Source organism: Centropristis striata, chromosome 3, assembly GCF_030273125.1.
Source record: "Centropristis striata isolate RG_2023a ecotype Rhode Island chromosome 3, C.striata_1.0, whole genome shotgun sequence".
Taxonomy (NCBI): domain Eukaryota; kingdom Metazoa; phylum Chordata; class Actinopteri; order Perciformes; family Serranidae; genus Centropristis; species Centropristis striata.
The window spans coordinates 12818247-12838067 of NC_081519.1; the positions used below are offsets into that span (position 1 = coordinate 12818247).

Here is a 19821-nt window from a genome sequence, read left to right on the forward strand (position 1 = left end):
CTCAATCTTATTGTCCATTTTAAAAAGCCTCCATGAAAATATAAATTAAGTTCAACTTTTTAACAAACTTCAGGCCTGATCATAACTACCAAATGTTTTTTTTTTATTTCAGGGGGAAAAAACATTTCTAATTATTTTTTTCAGTCAGGGATATGTCATTGATTAGCAACAACAATGATTTTGATGCATTTTTGTATTGGATTAAAAATTATTTAAACAATCTCCTTTTGAGATTGAGACAAAAATGTCCCCTAAAAATATTAAATATGATTTTCCACCATGTATTTTCTTTAATCAACATCAGCATCTGATTATATCTGCTAAATATTCATTTATCAATTTTTGAAGTGTTTTTAACATAATGCCATTTTTATGTTTTCCGTGTACTAAATGCCAGGGGAATTTTTTTTTGGTCTGGGATATTTCAATGATTAACAACAGATATTTTGATGTATTGCATCAGACTCAGTGGTGCTCCTTAATACAGCAGCAATAACCCCATTGCAAAAAGGAAAATAACATGTATTTGTCCCATAGGGAAAACATGAAAAAATGTATCAATCTGGTAAAAAAAAAAAAAAAAAAGAATTAAAATGACAAATTTGAACCCAGGACTTCAAATCGAAAGCTTGACATAACAGAATGATTAATTTTATGCTGCAATGGTTGTAGGATAAAAAAAAAGTGGTTTCAGTGGGGACATTTTTGTCCTTAAGGGTCTGAGTGTCTATATTTTGGCTGCACAGTTAATTATGAGCATTCAAAGTGAGACTGCCATCTTCTGTTGGAAGTAAAAAAAAAAGGAATATACACATAAATACAAAACTTTAATACGAACAGTGCAAAAGGTTTAGGGAAATACAGTTAATCAACATGAATGAATGAAGAGTTAATCCTCTGAGTTTCCACTGGAAATAATTTACTCCTCTGACGTCTGCTGTGAAAGCTGCAGGTCTGAGGAAGCAAAGGAGAGGCAACAAATCAACAACTTACTGATGGTGTAAATCAGGGGTGTCAAACTCTGGCCCGCGGGCCAAATTTGGCCCGAAGTGTAATTTTATTCTGCCCGCGAGGCAATACCAAATTATTATCTTATTATTGTACTATAAAAGCTGACCCGCCGGTATTATACGGCGCATTTACCGCTAATACTACAAATCCCACAATGCCCTGCTGTTGTTTTGGCGCGTCAATCAGGACAGGACCCAGAAACGCTCCTCTGAGACAGTCGTCATAGCAACCTCAAGCTAGAGCTGTCTCCGAGCTACCCCTTCCCAAAAATGGCGAAAAGAAAGGCAGAATTTATTAACCTGTTGAAAAAGTTTATTTTGATATTTAAATCAGAAGGATGCAAATAGAAAAGAGGCATACGATTTTTATTTAATTTTTATTTAATAAATTAATGACATTTTTTTTTTTTTTTTTTAAATTTGATTTTGCATGTCTGCACTATTTAGTTATATATTGTATGTTTATAAGCGTTGCTGGTTCCATATTCAATGTTAAAGCAAAACATGTTTGGTATATATTAAAAGGTTTATTTGTTCAATGTTGGCCCGCGATTTTATTCAAGTTTTAAATTTTGGCCCCTTGTGTATTTGAGTTTGACACCCCTGGTGTAAATGAAAGCTATAAGACACTGCTTTGCAGGCTATTTAGTTTTTACTAAAAGATTGAGAACAAGATATTTCAATTTCTGCCTCCTCACCTGTCTCTCTGTACTCCACCCTGGTGAGGAAGAGGCCTCGGGCCGGAGCGAGCATGTGATATGGGTAAGCAAGAGAGTCCCGAGCCTCCAAAATCTCCTGCAGCTGTGGCACAGAGATCCGTCCCTGGCCCACAGCCACCAAGGCACCCGTCATCCTCCGCACCTGGCAAAAGCAACCATTCTTACATCAACATTGCTGAAAATACTACAAAAATATTTGTTGTAATTAATACATATTTTCACCAGCAGATGGCGCTACTTACTTACAATGAACTGCAACATATATATATTGTAAAGTAATTAAGGACAATAAAAGGAACAGACCTGCCTATAAAGAAAAGATCTGCTTCTAAAAGTCAGCTCCAAGAATGAGATCTCTCTGGAAAAACAAACAAAAAAAAGAAACAACTTGTGTTAGATTTGCACAAATGTGTTAAAAAAAAAACACATTTGGGCAAAAAGTGCACCAAGACTTTAAGGCGCATTCCCGACACTTCTCATGGAGCGTTACAGTGAAAACATAAAGTCCTAAAGTCACAACAGTCTACCTGGTATAAGTGAATGTGCCATGTTCAAGAAAGATTAAATAAAGGTGGTCAGTGGGATATTTAAAATACAAATTAAGAAAGACCCTGGGGTTTTCCTCCTAGGCCTTCCCTCTAGGGACTTACATCTCACTGTGTCACATCATAAGCTCCTTGATAAACTCCTTCTTGTTGCTCGAAAGTGTATATTAAAAAATTGGATCTTCTGTTTCTGTGTTTTGTATTGTTAATGTGTTTAAAAACAATAAAGTGTGTTTAAAAAAAAAAGAAAAGATAATATACACAATACAGGGTTCCAGTGGGAAATTAGATGCAGTTTGGCAGTCTTTTATTCCTTACTTGAAACGCCTTAATTGGCCACTTAACACATGAAAAAAATATTGCTTTGTACGTATAATACTCCGTAAACTGATGTATGTGTGCTGTCTGTGTCTCTGTCCGTCTTTGTTATTTTTTTTATATATATATATATATTTTTTTAAATTGTATTTATTTATTTGCTGTCTTGTTGTTGGTTGGTTTTCTGTTGCACTTGATTTCGATCCTTCTCTGTTCATTACGTTTGTATCGTTCATGGTGTGTCTCTACATTGTTTAAATGAAAAATCAATAAAAACACATTGACCAAAAAAAAACAAAGAAAAAAAAATTAAATATTGCCACAGGGGGGTGATGCGTCATTTCAGAAGGAAAACAATATCATGAATGCTTGTCACATATATAACATTACTCAGTCACATGAGGACAACAACATAGGAGGAGTCACCTATCATGTCCATTATATGTTAAGACACGTCTCCTTTATCTCTCTTTTGTTGGATATTTCCCTGTTTCCCCCACTGTGTGGACAGAGTTGAGGGCTGATGTGACATTCATGCTCATGCCAGTCATCAGATAGAGCTGGGGACTCTCCTCGTGCACAGATTTGTTTAAATGTCACATGCTGAATACGCCACTGCAGCTTAGGCCCAACAGGATTATGTTCAATGCCATAAAAAGAATCTGCTTCTTTTGCAATTGGACATTCATTTTTTTTTTCAACATTTAAGTCACAGCAGACTTTTTTTTACTTTATATTTTGGGATAGGAAGAGAGAACTGAGCAAGCAGCCACATGTGAAGAATTGGGTCAAATGCAAATTTGCTGCTCTTGCTGTCTGATTACATTTGACATGTAAGGAGTGCAGAGACAGATTTATACAGCGGGACTGTTAGCTCATGGACTCTGGTGAGAGACGCTATCTTTACATGGTTGGACGCAGGCTGGGTCTCATGCTGCACAGCCACACGTCCATCTGTGTGTGTCTCTGACTCATTTAATGACGTGGTTATGAGAAAGAAAATAATAAAAGCCTCCTGAACACATGATAATCGATGAATCACTTACAAAAAAAGTCAAGAATCAGACATGCCCACAGTGCTGTGAGACAGGTATTTAGGCACAGTGGTATTTTGAGCTAAATGCTTATATTGCCATAGCATGCTCACAAGGACAATGCTTAATTGAAATAATACGCACTAAAAAGAAATAGAGATAGTTAGTTAACCCCTTGGCGTTCTGATAGACATTTTTTTCTTTTCTTTCAGCGGAGGTAGCAGACTCGGGTTAAATGAAACGACTTCCGAAGGTTTAAAGTTTTCAAAGGTGCTAATGCCAAACACCAGAAACGTCCCATCATCAGGGACTGTATTGTGAGGCAAGCTGCCATGGTCCTTTAATATTTTAGGTTTTCTGATTTGTCAGGATCAAGCATTAAATAACTCTTTGCTTATGTCAAGAGCTTCTCTTTATCTGGTCATTTGTCTTCCACTCGTTATCTGCTAATAATGTATTTTCGGATAATGACAGCTACTGTACACTGTAAAAAAAAACACGTTGTTTTTACGGTAAAAAACCGGCAGCTGTGGTTGCCAGAATTTTACCGTAATGAATGCGGTAGAACTTTTTTTAATATTACGGTAAAAAGATATTTGCACTGTTGATTTCACGTTTAAGATTTCCATTTTATTCAATTTTTTACTGTATAAATACGTTTTTCCATCAAAAGAAACGTTGTTCTGCCATATAATTGACAAGAAAATACTTTATAAATGCCACATAAATTAAAGATTTTACCATAAAATATTACAGTATATTTATGTTAGAGATATGGTGTTTCGTATATTTAACATTGAGAAAAAGTATTTTTTTTACAAAAGAGAAATGCAAAAATTACAGTGACGCTTTTATATATATTTAATATTTAATACATATTACAGTGTATTTAACATTGGAGTAATGTATTTTTCAAAAAATAAAATAACCCATTTATCATTTTACGGTCACTGTAAAATCTACAGACATTTTTTTTTACAGTGTAGCTATGTATGCTTTGCAGCCCAAAAATGGCGACTCTGTTACCTATACTAACAATGCTAGTATATATTGGGGGAAAATTCTGGCATGGTCACAATTATACATGGCAATACATCCAATAGTTGTCAAGACATGTCACCGAAGACAAACATTTTAACCTCATATTGGCGCTGAAGGAATATTCAAGGGATAACTGTTGGTAGGATTAGGATAAATCAGTAGGATTTATCTTCTGGGGACCACAAATCCCAAACTGTCCTGACAATCGGTCCAAAAGGTATAGATATTCCCTTGTTACAATGCTAGCATTACTTTATTAAATGAGTACTATGAAGACATCACATTGGGCTCTGGGGCACTGATTATTTTGAATTTTATCAACAATATATCCAATTAAATGAAAAAAAAAAAACAATTTTAGGTTGCAGCCTTCAGAAACATTCAAAGGAGAAAGGTGTTCAGTGTTAAAGTGCAAGCTAAATATCGCACATTTTCTTCAAATTGGAAAATGTAGAAGAAAAACATTTCATACAATACTGTTCACATGCTATATAGTATAACTTACAAAACATTCCCAAACATCCAACTTGTACTTATTACAGGGTAGCTGAATGTTTTCATAGTTAGCAGCAGATTAAATCTACAATAAATCCCCACCAGGAGTGAACACACTCCTACAGCTATTGTACAGTATGGCCAACACAAAGACTTGAAATGGAGCATTTTTCAAGTATTTATGACATATAAAAAAATATCCAATTTTTTCCCCCGTCACAGACCACACAGAAACCAGCTTCCCATACCACAGCTCGTTGTTTTAGGAATGAAAATTTACTTTTGCTTTTCAACAATTCAACCCTCAGTTCCTTCTCCTTTTATCACTGTTACTTAGAATAGAGACCCTCATCAAAAAATAAACACAGCTCAGCTGCATGCTCTCATTCATGGTAATGCTGAAGAGAATAAAACAGGGAAACGACTCGGTTAAAATGCAACCACGGACACTTTAGTTCAAATACACGATGTTACAGTTCTGTAACGCTGATGCTCACAGTTTTTTAATGCACCACGTGTGTTGGGATTAAGGGACTGTGTGACATTTACTCTGAAAGCTGCTAACAGTCCCATGTCCATATTGTGCAGCATATTTTCAGGGCAAATAATTCATGCCCATGGAAGTGGTATTTGGCATGCAGTGTGACCCCCGTGGACATGTAATCTCCCAGAGCCCACACGGCCCTGTCTCCCCCAGCCCCCCCATCTCCATCTCTGCTATGGATTATGTTGGATCCTCATTGTCTAAAGTACCTGCATGACATACAATCACACACACAGAGCACATTAATGAACACAAACAGAAACACTATGTATGATCTAACAGGCGTCACAGCTGGACATCAGCTGTCACACAACAGAAAGCAATGCTTCCTATGATGCTTCTTTCTTTGCACTTACACTTTTTTTCAACATTTTATTTTGAACAGGATTAGTTTCAGTGCAGATCACAGTCTGCTTGACCTGGGATTCAACTATATATCACATCAAACACGCTACTGAGTCTAACTGAAGCTTGAAAGGGAAATGTTCAACGTGGTACAAGCAGTGGAGTGACTGTGAATGATTCAAAAGTTTGGCCAACTTCTTAAGCATCAGTTGACGCAAGATCGAGAAACACAAGATTGATCTTTTTCGGAGTGGAAATGCACATGCATCGTTTCTTTGTTTTCTCTGCTTTTTTTCCTCTAATTTGGAATAATCAGTTCCCTGTGTTACTGCTGACTCCACTGTTGGCCTGGGGAGGCTGCAGGAAGCCATGTGCTTTCTCTGCAACAGCCTGCTGCTTCTTTTCACCTGCCAGAGATCAGCTTTGCTGGGAAGCCACATTGGGCTCACAGGTTCATGATTCATCCTCATAACATTTTACATGCGCTCTCTCATCTAATTCTCAGCAAGAAAGCAATTCAGGTAAATGTTTTCCCCTAAAATGTCAAATGTTAAACAAATAAAAATTAGAACTTTATTAAAAATATTGTAATTTTTCTCATCTTAAGCTGAACTAATTTGTATTTTATATTTATTTAGTGAAAATCTTTTCATTTGAATGAATGTTAAAGCACAATCTTTCACTGAATGCAGTAACTGAGCTTATGGCCCACTGATGAACGCCCTTGCATTGGCAGTATTACAAACTGGGTGTCTCTGACATTCCTTGTAAAAATTAAATGTGACGGCAAGTCAGGCCCCGTTCACACGAGGACGGTCTGAACAGAAGACGCAAAAGTGGCGTCGCGTCTTCACTTTTTATTCCTCGTTTAGACGAGCATTTTCGGGAGGAAATCTGCTGCATACGGTGACGCAAAAGTGTGTGAAATTCGATTGTATGCAGCCAGGCGGCATCACTTAAAGCCATAAGAGCATCTTTGGGCATGCAGAAGTTTTCACGCCACACATTTTCATCAGCTACTCCTTCCACAAAGTTCTCCACCATCACTAGATCTCCCAGGTCTCGTTCACAGCCGTCTGGCTCGCCTCCGACCAATTGCTGCATCCAGAATGTGATGGAGGTAATTCCAGATCCTTCTCTGTTCACTAATACTATCTGTACATATCCTGTACATTTGGTGGAAAGACTCCTGTAAGTTTATTAGAGCTGCCAGAGCAGCTTGAAGGTCCGACGCATGGAAATAATCCCACGTTTGTTTATTTTCCTGTACTGGAGCATGTATGTGACGTAAACACATACGTGACGTGAGCAGATCAGATCAGAGTTTTGTGTCTTGTCAGTGTAGACGACACGCTACGGCGGAGCGTATTTAACTTTTCCACTTTGGAGGGTGGTTTCAGATTTTTGCGTCTTTAAGCCCCCAAAACGCCGTCACCGTCTAAACGAAAGGTGTTGTAGAAAATCTTTTTCTACAACACCTTTCGTTTAGACGGTGACGGCGTTTTGGGGGCTTAAAGACGCAAAAATCTGAAATTATAGAAAGTTAATGAACCCATATATAATGCCCATATTGTGAGATGCAGCTCACAATTAAAATTACTTCCGATAAAATATTTTGTCGTTTTCACCCGCGAGCGTCCTCGTGTGAACGGGGCCTCAATGCGACACCTTATAGCAATGTTTTTTTATGTGATCAGTCTACCTGTGGAAGTGTGCTTGTACGAAGGAGCTCCCTGTCTGTATGCTGGCCACATCCAACGTCTTCACAGGGTCTTTTAAATGCATGTCGGAGTTGACTGCCCTGAAGCTGCTGAAGTCGTGATTCCCGACCAGCAGGGCGGCTGCCTCGCGCATGGCTCCCACGTCCAGCTTCCTGATGAGAGACAGAAATAGGAGACAGTCTTCTTTGATAAGAGACCTCAAAAAATGCTAGATTTCTCTGGCTATTAAGAGCAAGCAGCCGAAGTCAACACACTTTTTAAATCAACTTTTCGCCGGCTCATTGTGATATTTCAACTTGACCTGAGCGTGACCTGCCTGAGCAGCGAGGTCAAGCAGCTGGGATGTGATGGGCACATTAAGCATGACAGGTTTTCAGGCCTTCATGTTCCTGCAGAATAATTTATTGGTTGACTTATATAATATGAACTTTGCTAAAGCACAATGGCACGTGAGTGAGCAGAGCAGAGGCTCATTTGAGGGAGAGAGGGAGAGTGCACCCAGTGCTCAGACTCTGGTGAGTCTGATGCTTCTGTCACTGCTTAAATATGATCTGACAGAGAGCGAGGGAGAGAGGGAGACAGGGAGCAATACAGCGAGCTGGGAAATGAAGGAGTGTGCTGAGTGGCTCTCTAATTAAAATCTTAGTGCACCAATTTAAAATGTTGAACATGTGAGTCATGAATGAAGATGTGGAGGAGCGCTGCAAAAAGTGACAGCTGATTTACTCTTGTGTTGAGTTTCTTTTTCAAAAGAAATGCTCCCAGATCAGGTCACTCAGAGGAAAAGAAAAACAGTTAAATAAGGTATACTTGTCTTAGAACTGAAACATCAATATCGTTAGCCTCATAGCATAATTGCCTAAGTCATTTTTTGGCCAAATTGTTATATCTGCCTAACTTTACTCTCCTACCACTGCTGCATCTTTCTGCCTTATTGCATATGTTCTCAGCCTATCAGAACACATGTTAGAGTCCAAAATCACATCTGCCTTAGTCATCTCTTTGACTTAGCCTTTTATCTGTTATGAAATCGATGTGTTTAATGTTTTATGCAAACTTGTTCACACTTCTATTTGAACTTACTGTTACAATATCAATTAAGAATACCAATGGGCTTACTAAAAATTGTGTATTTTCTCGTTTCCCGAAAACGTTCAAATATGACTTGGGCAAATATGCTATGAGGCTAACGATATGGTATAAAACACATGATTCAAACAATAACAATTCAAAACTCTTGTACCAATTTTTTTTAAACCAGATATCTATCAAGGGTTCTTGTGCAACAACAGACACCCATGTTTTATTTCCCAAATAATTTCTTGGTGCAATCATCAATCAAAGGGTGGGTTTGGGTTGTTTCCATTAGCTATCTCAATTAATAATACTAAACCGTGTTCATATTGTGCAATCAAGGTAAAATAAATTAGACCGGTGTTGGTTTATTCATTAAAAAGCTTTTGTGAGTTTGCAAATGAACTCTTCCTATGAACCTGAACACATTCACAGCAGCAGCATCATCTGCACTTTGTATTTAGTGGGAATTAGCCAATGTTAGCATGCTAACACACCACACTAAGCAGGGAAACATGGTAAAAATCATTATGTTATATTGAGTTTATATTGTTAGTATTTGTATTGTGAGCATAATTCAAAGCAACACAGCCTCACTGTTAATTTTGCTTAATTCATCTCTTTATTAATCTATTATTATATTATATATTATTATATGATATTCTTAATCTATTTATTTGAGGAGATAAGAGCAATTGATTAACTCATCAGTCGTCAAACTGAAATTTAATCTGCCAAAATTTTACTTTTCAATTAAAAGTGAACGTTGATTATCAAGCAAAAATGTCAAATATTTATCAAGATAATATTCTCTGGTTCTACCTTCTTAAATGTGAGCATTTTTCTCTTTGCAATATGACTTTAATTTTATTATTCTGGGCTTTTTAAGTGTTGGTCAGACAAAACAAGCAATTTTCCTGGGCTTTGGGGTTTTTTTTGTTTTGTTTGTTTGTTCTTCCCGTTTTCAGACATTTTATAGACTAAACAATCACATACAAGTAAATACTGTTGAGTTGCAGCTCCTGTTTGGCATTGGTTGTTGGTTATAACATATCTTCAAAGATTTTTTTTCAATCACAAGTTTTGAAAACCTTATGTGAATATAAATCAAAAATTACAAAAATATGTAAGGATATTGCTTGTGCATTAATCTCTTAATTATTTCAAAAAGTCTGCTACAATATGAACACTGAAGTTAAAAGAAAACAGATTATGTCCCTTTGCTTTAAGAAATGCGAGATTTCAAGACTAAGGCCCCGTTTACACGAGGACGTTCGCGGGTGAAAACAACAAAATATTTTATCGGAAGTGCCTTTCGTTTAGACAGTGACGCGTTTTTGGGGCTTAAAGACGCAAAAATCTGAAACCACCTTCCAAAGTGGAAAAGTTAAATACGCTCCGCCGTAGCGTGTCGTCTACACTGACAAGACGCAAAACTCTGATCTGATCTGCTCACGTCACGTATGTGTTTACGTCACATACATGCTCCAGTACAGGAAAATAAACAAACGTGGGATTATTTCCATGCGTCGGACCTTCAAGCTGCTCTGGCAGCTCTAATAAACTTACAGGAGTCGTTCCACCAAATGTACAGGATATGTACAGATAGTATTAGTGAACAGAGAAGGATCTGGAATTACCTCTATCACATTCTGGATGCAGCAATTCGTCGGAGGCGAGCCAGACGGCTGTGAACGAGACCTGGGAGATCTAGTGATGGTGGAGAACTTTGTGGAAGGAGTAGCTGATGAAAATGTGTGGCGTGAAAACTTCTGCATGCCCAAAGATGCTCTTATGGCTTTAAGTGATGCCGCCTGGCTGCATACAATCGAATTTCACACACTTTTTTGTCACCGTATGCAGCAGATTTCCTCCCGAAAATGCTCGTCTAAACGAGGAATAAAAAGTGAAGACGCGACGCCACTTTTGCGTCTCCTGTTCAGACCGTCCTCGTGTGAATGGGGCCTAAATTCAGCAATAAAATGAAGAGTGGAGATTTCTATTTTTTGCAGTGGGGAGATGATGACGAGGGGGAGGCAGATCAAAGAGAGAGTGGAGAGAGGCTGCTGAGGCTGAGACGCTCAGGGCTGGATGGACGAGATGGATGCTGAAAATGAGAGAAGGGATAAAAAAAATAATGTAAAAAAAGACACCAGAGAGAGGAACAAGGGAGGGAAGGAGAAATAAATGTAGTGGAGAGGAGGAGAAGGGTGAGAGAGTGAAAGAGAGTAAAAAAAAAAAAAAAAAAACAGCCAGGGTAATGTGCGTGGGTGTTGTTCTGCATGCGTATAAGCCCGCAGCTTATCTTGCCCTACTTTTACCCAAAAAAAGTGTGGAGAGCAGAGCAGACAAATGCTCATACGTACGCTCTCTGAAATGTGTTTCTTCACGCTCCCTCCTTCCAATCACAGCTAAAGAACATCGTCTAAGCTACGAAGCCCTCACCATTTCATCTCTTTCTTTCTCTCCTTCTGTCCATCCTCATCCCCCTCTCCTTTCTCTCCCTGCTTTGACTTTGTTTGTTTTGCAGATGTCAGCTCAGATAAAAACACTTTGTTTGACTGGCCCTAATTTGCGGTTCCGGCGTGGCACGTGTGGATTATTCATGTGTTTAACGTGCCATTGTTTCTGCAAGGCTTGGCGTGAGCTTATCGAGGGCGTGTTTCTGCGTGTTTCTGTGTCTGAACCTACTTGTTCGATTGAGTCTGAGCTTTTCTTTTTGTTCATTTCTTAAGGGAAATCATCAAACACAATGATGAAAAGACAGATGCGTGAATGAGGGGTGGGCCGGTGTATCGTCTGGGATTACTCACGTGTCGGGGATGTGCCAGCACAATTCGCTCTCTGTGAGGGGAAGAAGAGTGTGGTGGGAGAATCCCAGGGCGACGCGGTAGACGTAGGTCCGAGACTGGGCACGGTAACGGGCATGGAAGTCATCAGGCACGCGGTGGGCACGGGTGACCCTGTCAGAGCGACAAAAGAGAAGTTGGAGTGAAAGCTGACATTCATTCAGGCATGAAAAATCTGCATTTGCATTATGCAGTCGTTTCTTAAAAAAAAAAAAAAAAAATCACAGCAAATAATATTCAACATTTAAATTCTGGTTGGACAAAAACCAAACAACAAGACATCAGTTTTTCATTCCTTCCTCAGATTGAAGCCGTCCCCAGACGCAGATGGTGTTAATACTCTAATTTTTGCACTGCCAGAAAGAAAAACTGTGAACAAGTTATTGTCCAAAATGCCAGCGTTGCAGCTTTTTACACAAAAGCACACCCATCGTCAGAGTCCTAAAAGGGGCTGCCAAGAACCCGAAAGAGCCAAGTACTTATGCTCACACAGTTAGCATCACAACACACTCCAAGGCTCAAACTCTTTGATGTGACTCCAAAAGGGCACGGCTAATACAGGAAGTGTCCCGTGTGTCTGTGCACGGAGAAGCACAAAGATCATGTCATATTTCTAATGCAGTAAGACAAAACTTCCTTTTATGATTTAAATCAACCAGTGTGGATCAATTCATGAGTGTAAAATCTTATAGTAACTTCTGATCAGAGTTCTGCTAATTAAATCCACTTGCTGAAACAATGAAACACACTGTTTTGTTTAACTAAGAATCTGACTGGGTGAATATATTTGAATGTATTTGGCTGTGTTGTTCAAACTCTTCAAGCTGTTGTGATAACTGAGTGAAAGTGACTGAGAGAGAATTCAGCCGTTTTCATGGTTGGTGCTACAGTAACCAACACACCGGCAGCTTTTACGGAAATCTATTATATCTAAGAAGTTAAATGGCTGCTGGGTAAGGTTGATGTTGTAACAGCTGAAGCATTTTCTTTTTAAATGGTTCAAATAATAACTGAGCAGCAAACACCCCCCCCCCCCCATTCCAAAGAAGTTGGGACACTGTGTGAAACATGAATAAATAATGCATCAAATTCAGAATTCAGAGTTAATATTTAAAAAACAAAAATTGATCTGTTTACATTAACTTCTTGAAAACCCATCTGTTCAGGTAGGTTAGGTGATAGAGGGATGATTAGAATTTGACGAACAAAAACGTTGAGCTAAAGCCTATAACAGAAGAACTGCAAGTACAAATACATGTATATGATGCTTCATTTATAAAGGTTACATCTTTTAGTTTATGAATTGAGCTGGTTTGGTATATGGCTACAACACAACTGGAACTACAGTTCAGACAGACAGATTGTTTTTAATCTAACCCAGGGGTGTCAAACTCTGGCCCGCGGGCCAAATTTGGCCCACAGTGTAATTTTATTTGGCCCGCGAGCCAATATCAAATTATTATATTATTATTGTACTATAAAAGCTGACCCGCCGGTATTATACGGCGCATTTACCACTAATACTAGATTTATTATTGCTATTTTATTTTTAAATGTATTAACCTGTTGAAAAACTTTATTTTGATATTTAAATCAGAAGGATGCAAATAGAAAATAGGCATACGATTTTTATTTAATTTTTATTTAATAAATTAATGACATTGATGTGTTTTTTATATGAAATTTGATTTTGCATGTCTGCACTATTTAGTTATATATTGTATGTTTATAAGCGTTGCTGGTTCCATATTTAATGTTAAAGCAAAAAATGTTGGGTATATATTAAAAAGGTTTATTTGTTCAATGTTGGCCCGCGATTTTATTCAAGTTTTAAATTTTGGCCCATTGTGTATTTGAGTTTGACACCCCTGATCTAACCCCTTCCCTTCCCTGATGGGTTTTGCTCCATATCAATAATCTGTCACAGCCTATCACAACTCAATTTCCCACCTCACACACAACGGGATTGTGACAACTACCTGCAGCTGAACGTGGATAAAGCAAAAGAACTGGTCACTGTCACATCAAACACACCCCACATTGGACAGGTCAATAACTCAAATATCTCAGACTCATTATAGATAATAAACTCTGTTTCGATCACATCAACTCCATCCATAACAAAGACTGCTGTTAATGTACAAAAGTATAATTCTGCTTTGCTGAAATGGTGTTGTGTGCTAGTATGTTTGGATGTAGTCATGGAGACTCATGGAGACTATGTTCTGTTATTAATTGTATAATGGGCAATGTGTGTTGTATGTTGCTGTGTTCCGTATATGTTATATCTGTGTGTTTTCTGTATTAAAAGGGGCTGTGAAAACAAATCTCCCCCTGGGACAATAAAGTCTAATCTGAAGTTAAATGATTAATTGTCACATTCTGTTTTATTTAGATTTTAGACAGCGTCCCAACTTTTCTGGAATCATGGTTGTGATATAAATCTATTGTCATATACTGGCTGCAAATATTATCCGTCATGTGTTCACCAGGCTTCGAATTTCGTCATTTTAGGGGCAAAGCCATTTGGCCTTCCTGTTCACACTTATTTTAAGGGCACAAAGGCCACATGACGGGGCATAAAGGCTGTTTGGTTAAATTACGCTGGTTTTACCTTTCAGATTAATGCCTTAACATTCTCATTCACCAAGAAACATTAATGCACAATATATTAAATATATTAGAAAGAACCTTTTTGGAAAATGACAAATGAACCGGTTTTGAAAAGACAGCAAATGCATATATTTTGAAAAGATGGCAAAATGAATCTCCTGCCTGAGTTCATCTAAGAGTAAGGAAAGAGAAATGCCTCCTCCTGCCATAAAAAGGAACCTGCTGAGGTGAAATTTACATCAGCTAAATGTCGAGCCCTTGTCCTTGAGGTAGGGAAGACGTTAGCGCTATCCCAACTAGCTAGCTATCGCTAGTTTTCATGACGCAAAAATGTAACGTTAACAGTCGACTTTAAATAGGCAAATACAATGGTAATTACCTATCAATAGTACTTTCTATAAAAACGTAAATGTTAAGTCCTGTCAAATACTACCACATACTTCAGTCACAACATATCAAAACAGCTTGTCCCGCTATTTGATGCACACGTCTCAAGGACGGGGAGTGGGTCGGGTTAGCGTTGTGTTTACTGGAACTTTGACAGGGGCTCAAAGACCACCTTGGCCGTAAATTGAACATTTTTTCACAGGGCATCAAGGCCAGAGTGTGGGGCAACGACGGCCATGGCCGTCGTGGCCGTCGTGAAATTCCCACCCTGGTGTTCACGGCTGATAAAGAAAGCAAAACTCCACAATATCTTCCTCCAGTGAGGCAGAGATGTGCTGTACAGTAATAAAACAGTGACGAGAGGGGAATCCTTAATGCTTACATCTGTAAAGCCAGAGAACAAAGAGCTGCAGCCAGCTGTGCCAGTGTGATTGTGACCTAAACAGCACCCTGCAGTGTGGGTCCACACGCCTGTATACAATGAGTATGCATCCATGCATGCAGGAGGTGACAAAGGTCTGTTAGCATGTACGAGTACATGGAAGCATGAGAACAATGTTCCAGTACACACACCCCATGTATGCGCACACACGTTGTTTTCTGTACACAGCGGTGCATGCATAGTCTGTGTGTGTGTGTGTGTGTGTGTGTGTGTGTGTGCCAGTGCACAGTTGAAGAAACTAGGTTACGTTTCCAGGGGAGGAGATTGGCTGCGACACGTGGCAGAGGGAACCCTTGCGTCTGCCTTCAGCGCCAGCTCCGATGTGAAGTGACAGCCTTTTTGCCTGGCCCCCAAACCACACACACACATCAAATTTTCATAAGCAGTGTACAAAGCATGGCCTCACACATTTGGGAACTAGGGCATTGTTTGGCATGGCACCATTTTGCTACTCAGCAGTTTCCCCTTATGGGAAAAGGGCCGTTCATTTTAGGCTAATTGAAGCCCTGGGTTTTTTTTTTCACAGCAGAAGAGTGAACCCCCATCTGAAGAGGTATTTTTTTTTTTTACAGTGTACTAGTCTATGTTTAAATCTTGCTTCTCAGGAGGTAGCAGACCAAAGCTACACACAGGGAGCCACATAGTGATTGTTGCTGTAACAAGAACTCTTTTTGGTTAATTCAGCCAAGTAAGATGTGAAATCTGATGACAGTCTGGGGTGCCAAATCTGACAATTTGTTTTTATGACAGAGCAAAATCGAAGATAGGAGAGTAGTGGCTGAACACTTTGGCACTGTGTATTTAAGGAAGTTCAGGGGCCGGAAATAATTCTGCTTTAAAAAGCCAGTGAGAAAAAAACAAAACATTTTTAAACTGTATATTTCTCAGTGGGTTTCACATTCAACTCAAGACGGTAATTTCCATTTAGCTAGATGAGTGTATCCCTGTGTGTGTGTGTGTGTGTGTGTGTGTGTGTGTTAATGGATGCTATAGACCAAAAAGCAGAGCAGGGATAATCCTTTCTAACCTTCTCTCTGCAGGTTTAGGGATTAGCAGGAAGCTGGGAGCTTCCCTTTCCTCCCTCCTCTCCCCTCTGTCTCCCAAACGGCTCGCTTTGTTTCACACTCTCACTCCTCCGACTTAATTCAGTCTGTGTCATATCTGTTTGGTGCTTTTACTTTGTCTCTCCTCACCCCTTTATCACACACTATCTGTGCCTCTCGCTCTCTCCTCTTAGTCATTTTTTTTGCTTCTTTGTTTTGTTTCCTTTTCTCTGCAGAAAACCTGCTGTCTAAATATCCTAAAGTATCACAGCAGTCTAAATCAGTCAAAATAATGGCTTTGAATAATGCAACGACATGTAATTTTTGGATTAAAAATTTGAGGTCAAGTAAAGTGCAGTGAGATAAGAAATGGAGAAGATTTTAAATATTTCCATACAACTAATGCTGCTCCATTTATTCATATCAAGTTTTGCAATTATACAGAATGACAAAATTGGGTTCTCAGGCCCAGAGTTAAAAAGTGCAATTATCAATTACATGCCTAAAAAACATAATAATTAATGGGGCGTCCCGGTGGCTCACACTGGTAGCCCCATTAAGGCTGAGTCCTTCATGCGGCGGACCCAGGTTCGAATCTGGCCTGAGGTCCCTTTGCTGCATGTCCTCCCCTCTGTCTCCCCCTTTCTATCTATCACTTTCAATAAAGCAAAAATGCCAAAAAAATTATCTTTAAAAAAAGAAAAAAAAGAAAAAAGAAACATAATAATTAATACCAAGACAATACGATGGTAAAATAATAAAAGCAGTAGTTAAAAAAGACCAATGCTAAGTTAATGTATGTAGTGTAATCAGTGCAAAGTACTTAAACAAAAAATGCTCAACAGGTGAACTTGTGGCTTTTCACCAAAGCTATTGCATATTTATGCTAATTGCTGCTATTTATGATTTTTTTCACACAGCTGTGTATCCTCAGTTAGTGCTTGCATTGTTGTATGAATATGAGAATAAATGTAGTGATGTTTTTGTATTTGTGTGCCTAACAGGTTTTAAACAGAATTCTCTTAGGATTTGAGTCAATATGACAAGATTGTGTCTTGACATATTTCAATAAAAATATATGAAAAGGAATAGTACACACTTTTTTTTTCTATTTCAACCTCTCTCTAAGCCTTTCAGTCTACTCCGAGGTGACTTTGTTAGGGGAATGTGGAAATGTGTCCAGATGTATAATTTGCATGACAACTATACCACAGAACTTTAAAAAAAAATCACACTCATCTAGTGTCCTGTCTTACCTGATCTGCTCTTCTCTGAGGTGATTATTAAGAGCCAAGACAAGAACGTCTTCAGTAAACGGTGGCCTATCGTTCTTGCGATGGAGGTCAAAGTGGGCGGAGTTAGAGAGGGCGTGGACGCCTGTGTCAGTCCTGCTGGAGACGGACAGATGCACCGGGTTGATTGGCTTGAGCCTCCTTATTGCATCCTGCACACAGACAGAAAGAACATAAGAGAGATAAAAAGGTGTTGGCTGTAATGTTAGGACAAAAACTTTTGAAAGAATAACTTGAACTTTCAGCTTACCAGAAATAGTTAGACAGATGAGTTAGATCAAAACAGAGAAAAAAGGGATCTCAAGAGGAGCTGTAAACAGCAGTATGACGTGAATAGAAAGGCTGTGATGTTCTTTGCTGTGTTGTGTGTTTCCCTGTGTGTGTGTTTTTACCCTTTTCCCTCTTTTTCTGGCCTTCTTCTGGCTTTCATTACAAGTACAGTATTAAAATGATAGCTGAGAGAATGAAAGAATGACTTGTGCCTTTTCTGCATCACTTTACGGTGGAAATATCTCATTACTCCCTGCTTCACCCATCTTCTTTGTGTTTATTAACAGATTGCATCCATTGCTTTTGAGGTTGCATACCGCCACCACCTACTTTAACTGAGACATTGTTGCATCTATAAGTTGCGTTCCAGCAGTTCGATAAAATAAAAGCCGTCCTTCTACTTTCATGTTTTCATTACAATACAATTCAACAGCACCACAAGCTGCAGTCCCCATGACCATACAGTAAAACCTCCCTAAAACATTTTTTATATATATATTATAACCTTCATTAAGTTAGGGTGTATTGTAGGACTGTTGTGTGGAGTGCATTATTTTTGAGTGATAAACTGGGGTGTAATTACACATATGACGTGGTATCTTCTGCACAACTTTTTTCACATGATAAATGGTATTCAGGTAACTTTACAATGATAGTCAAATAATACTCCAATAAATGTAAAACTTTCTTTAGCTTGTTTCTGGTTTGCAGGACTAAAACAGGAAAAGAGAAAATGTGTATTGGAGGACAAGATAACAGTAAAACTTACCTCCAAGTGGTCCTGGACTCCTTTCTTATTCAGCTGATGTGGAGGCACTTTCACTACACCACTGCACAAACAATCAAACAATGATGTAAATCAGCACACCTTACAGTGCAACCAGTCATTCTGCAGTATTTAACCTACCTGTATTTGGTTCCAGTGTACTGGAAGAAAATTAGATAACGTGCCCAGTTGTGCATGGTCTCTGCAGATTGTGTTAGGCACTTCTTGATCATACTGTTTGCGTTTAAAGTAAAGTGGAGTGTCACATTGAAAAAAATAATTTCACGGGTACAACTTTGACATAAATATCGCGTCTGGGAGTCTGAAGGGCGAATTTCACTAACCTCTTTAAAACGTGACCAACATGCGACAGACTACACAGACCAGCATGCAGATCCTCGACACGAGACGCATTTCCGTGTGGAGTTATATTTGTAGTCCGGAAGAACATTGGAGACTACAGGTGCAGCGTCTCCGTTAAAGCATTAACAGAACAGGTTAGTGTATCACTTTCATCAGCATATCATTGTTAAACTTAACTCGATAAAGTATCCAACGAGCCCTGTGTCAACACTGATATTCACCAGTTCATTCAAGCTAACCGACATGGGCATTCCCGCCTCTGGCCGTCTGTTTGACAGTCGTGCTGCAGGTGTGCACTTGGAGATGTGACACCTATGGTCACTGCAGGTGTTATAAATGAAGCACGCGTTGAAACATTAATGTATAGTTTCAGGACGAACGTTATTCTTCTTGATGGCTGAGCCACTGGTCGGTCGCTTTTTGATAGCGTCATAATCCACAGAGGAGGTGTGTGTCGTCGTCATCCAGCCGCAAAGCCATCTGCTTTAAAATCATTGAGCTCAGAGACTCTAACACAGCGGAGATGTGACAGCTGTGGGCGTGATAAAGGGAGGCAACACGAGCAGACCGGTTCAAGATCACTGGGAGAGGAGTAGGAAAGGAAAAAAGAAAAATGGATTTTCTGAAATGAATCTTATGCTATAAAAATTAGCCAGAAATGTATCACTTCATTATTGCACAATTTGCACTATTGAAAATTAGGCCGGAAATTCATATTTCTGAATTCCTCAAGGTCTCTATTGATTTCCCCCCCTGAAATTTAGTGTGAATGATATATTTTTTTTTACAAAGCATGGGTCAACATTTTTTTGTGAAATGTTTTGTTATTTGTTATTGGTTTCATTAGCATAGACCCTTGCTTCCAACCCTAATGACTTTTTATTTCAAAGAATATATTTAAAGGGTTTCTTGCTTTTCTTGACTTCAATTGTATGTCCAATGTTGCTCCA

The 19821-nt window shown here is 38.8% G+C and overlaps 1 protein-coding gene across 3 annotated transcripts; it reads right to left on the reverse strand.

Annotated features, from left to right (window-relative positions):
* Positions 1 to 382: 382 nt before the first annotated feature.
* On the reverse strand, positions 383 to 19341 carry pusl1 (pseudouridine synthase like 1). Of its 3 annotated transcripts, XM_059330221.1 has the most exons (10): positions 19093 to 19341; positions 18853 to 18980; positions 18650 to 18742; positions 18512 to 18572; positions 17437 to 17624; positions 11660 to 11809; positions 7754 to 7924; positions 2033 to 2087; positions 1709 to 1871; positions 383 to 954 (listed from the first exon to the last, which is right to left on the reverse strand). In XM_059330221.1, the coding sequence occupies exons 2-10, from the start codon at positions 18957 to 18959 to the stop codon at positions 920 to 922; spliced, it is 1023 nt and encodes a 340-aa protein (XP_059186204.1). In that variant the 5' UTR covers positions 18960 to 18980; positions 19093 to 19341; the 3' UTR covers positions 383 to 919. The 3 variants fall into 3 exon arrangements, with proteins under 3 accessions (XP_059186204.1, XP_059186203.1, XP_059186206.1); XM_059330220.1 differs by having other exon boundaries at positions 385 to 954; positions 18853 to 19341; XM_059330223.1 differs by lacking the exon at positions 7754 to 7924 and having other exon boundaries at positions 386 to 954; positions 18853 to 19341.
* Between the last annotated feature and the right edge of the window lie 480 nt (positions 19342 to 19821).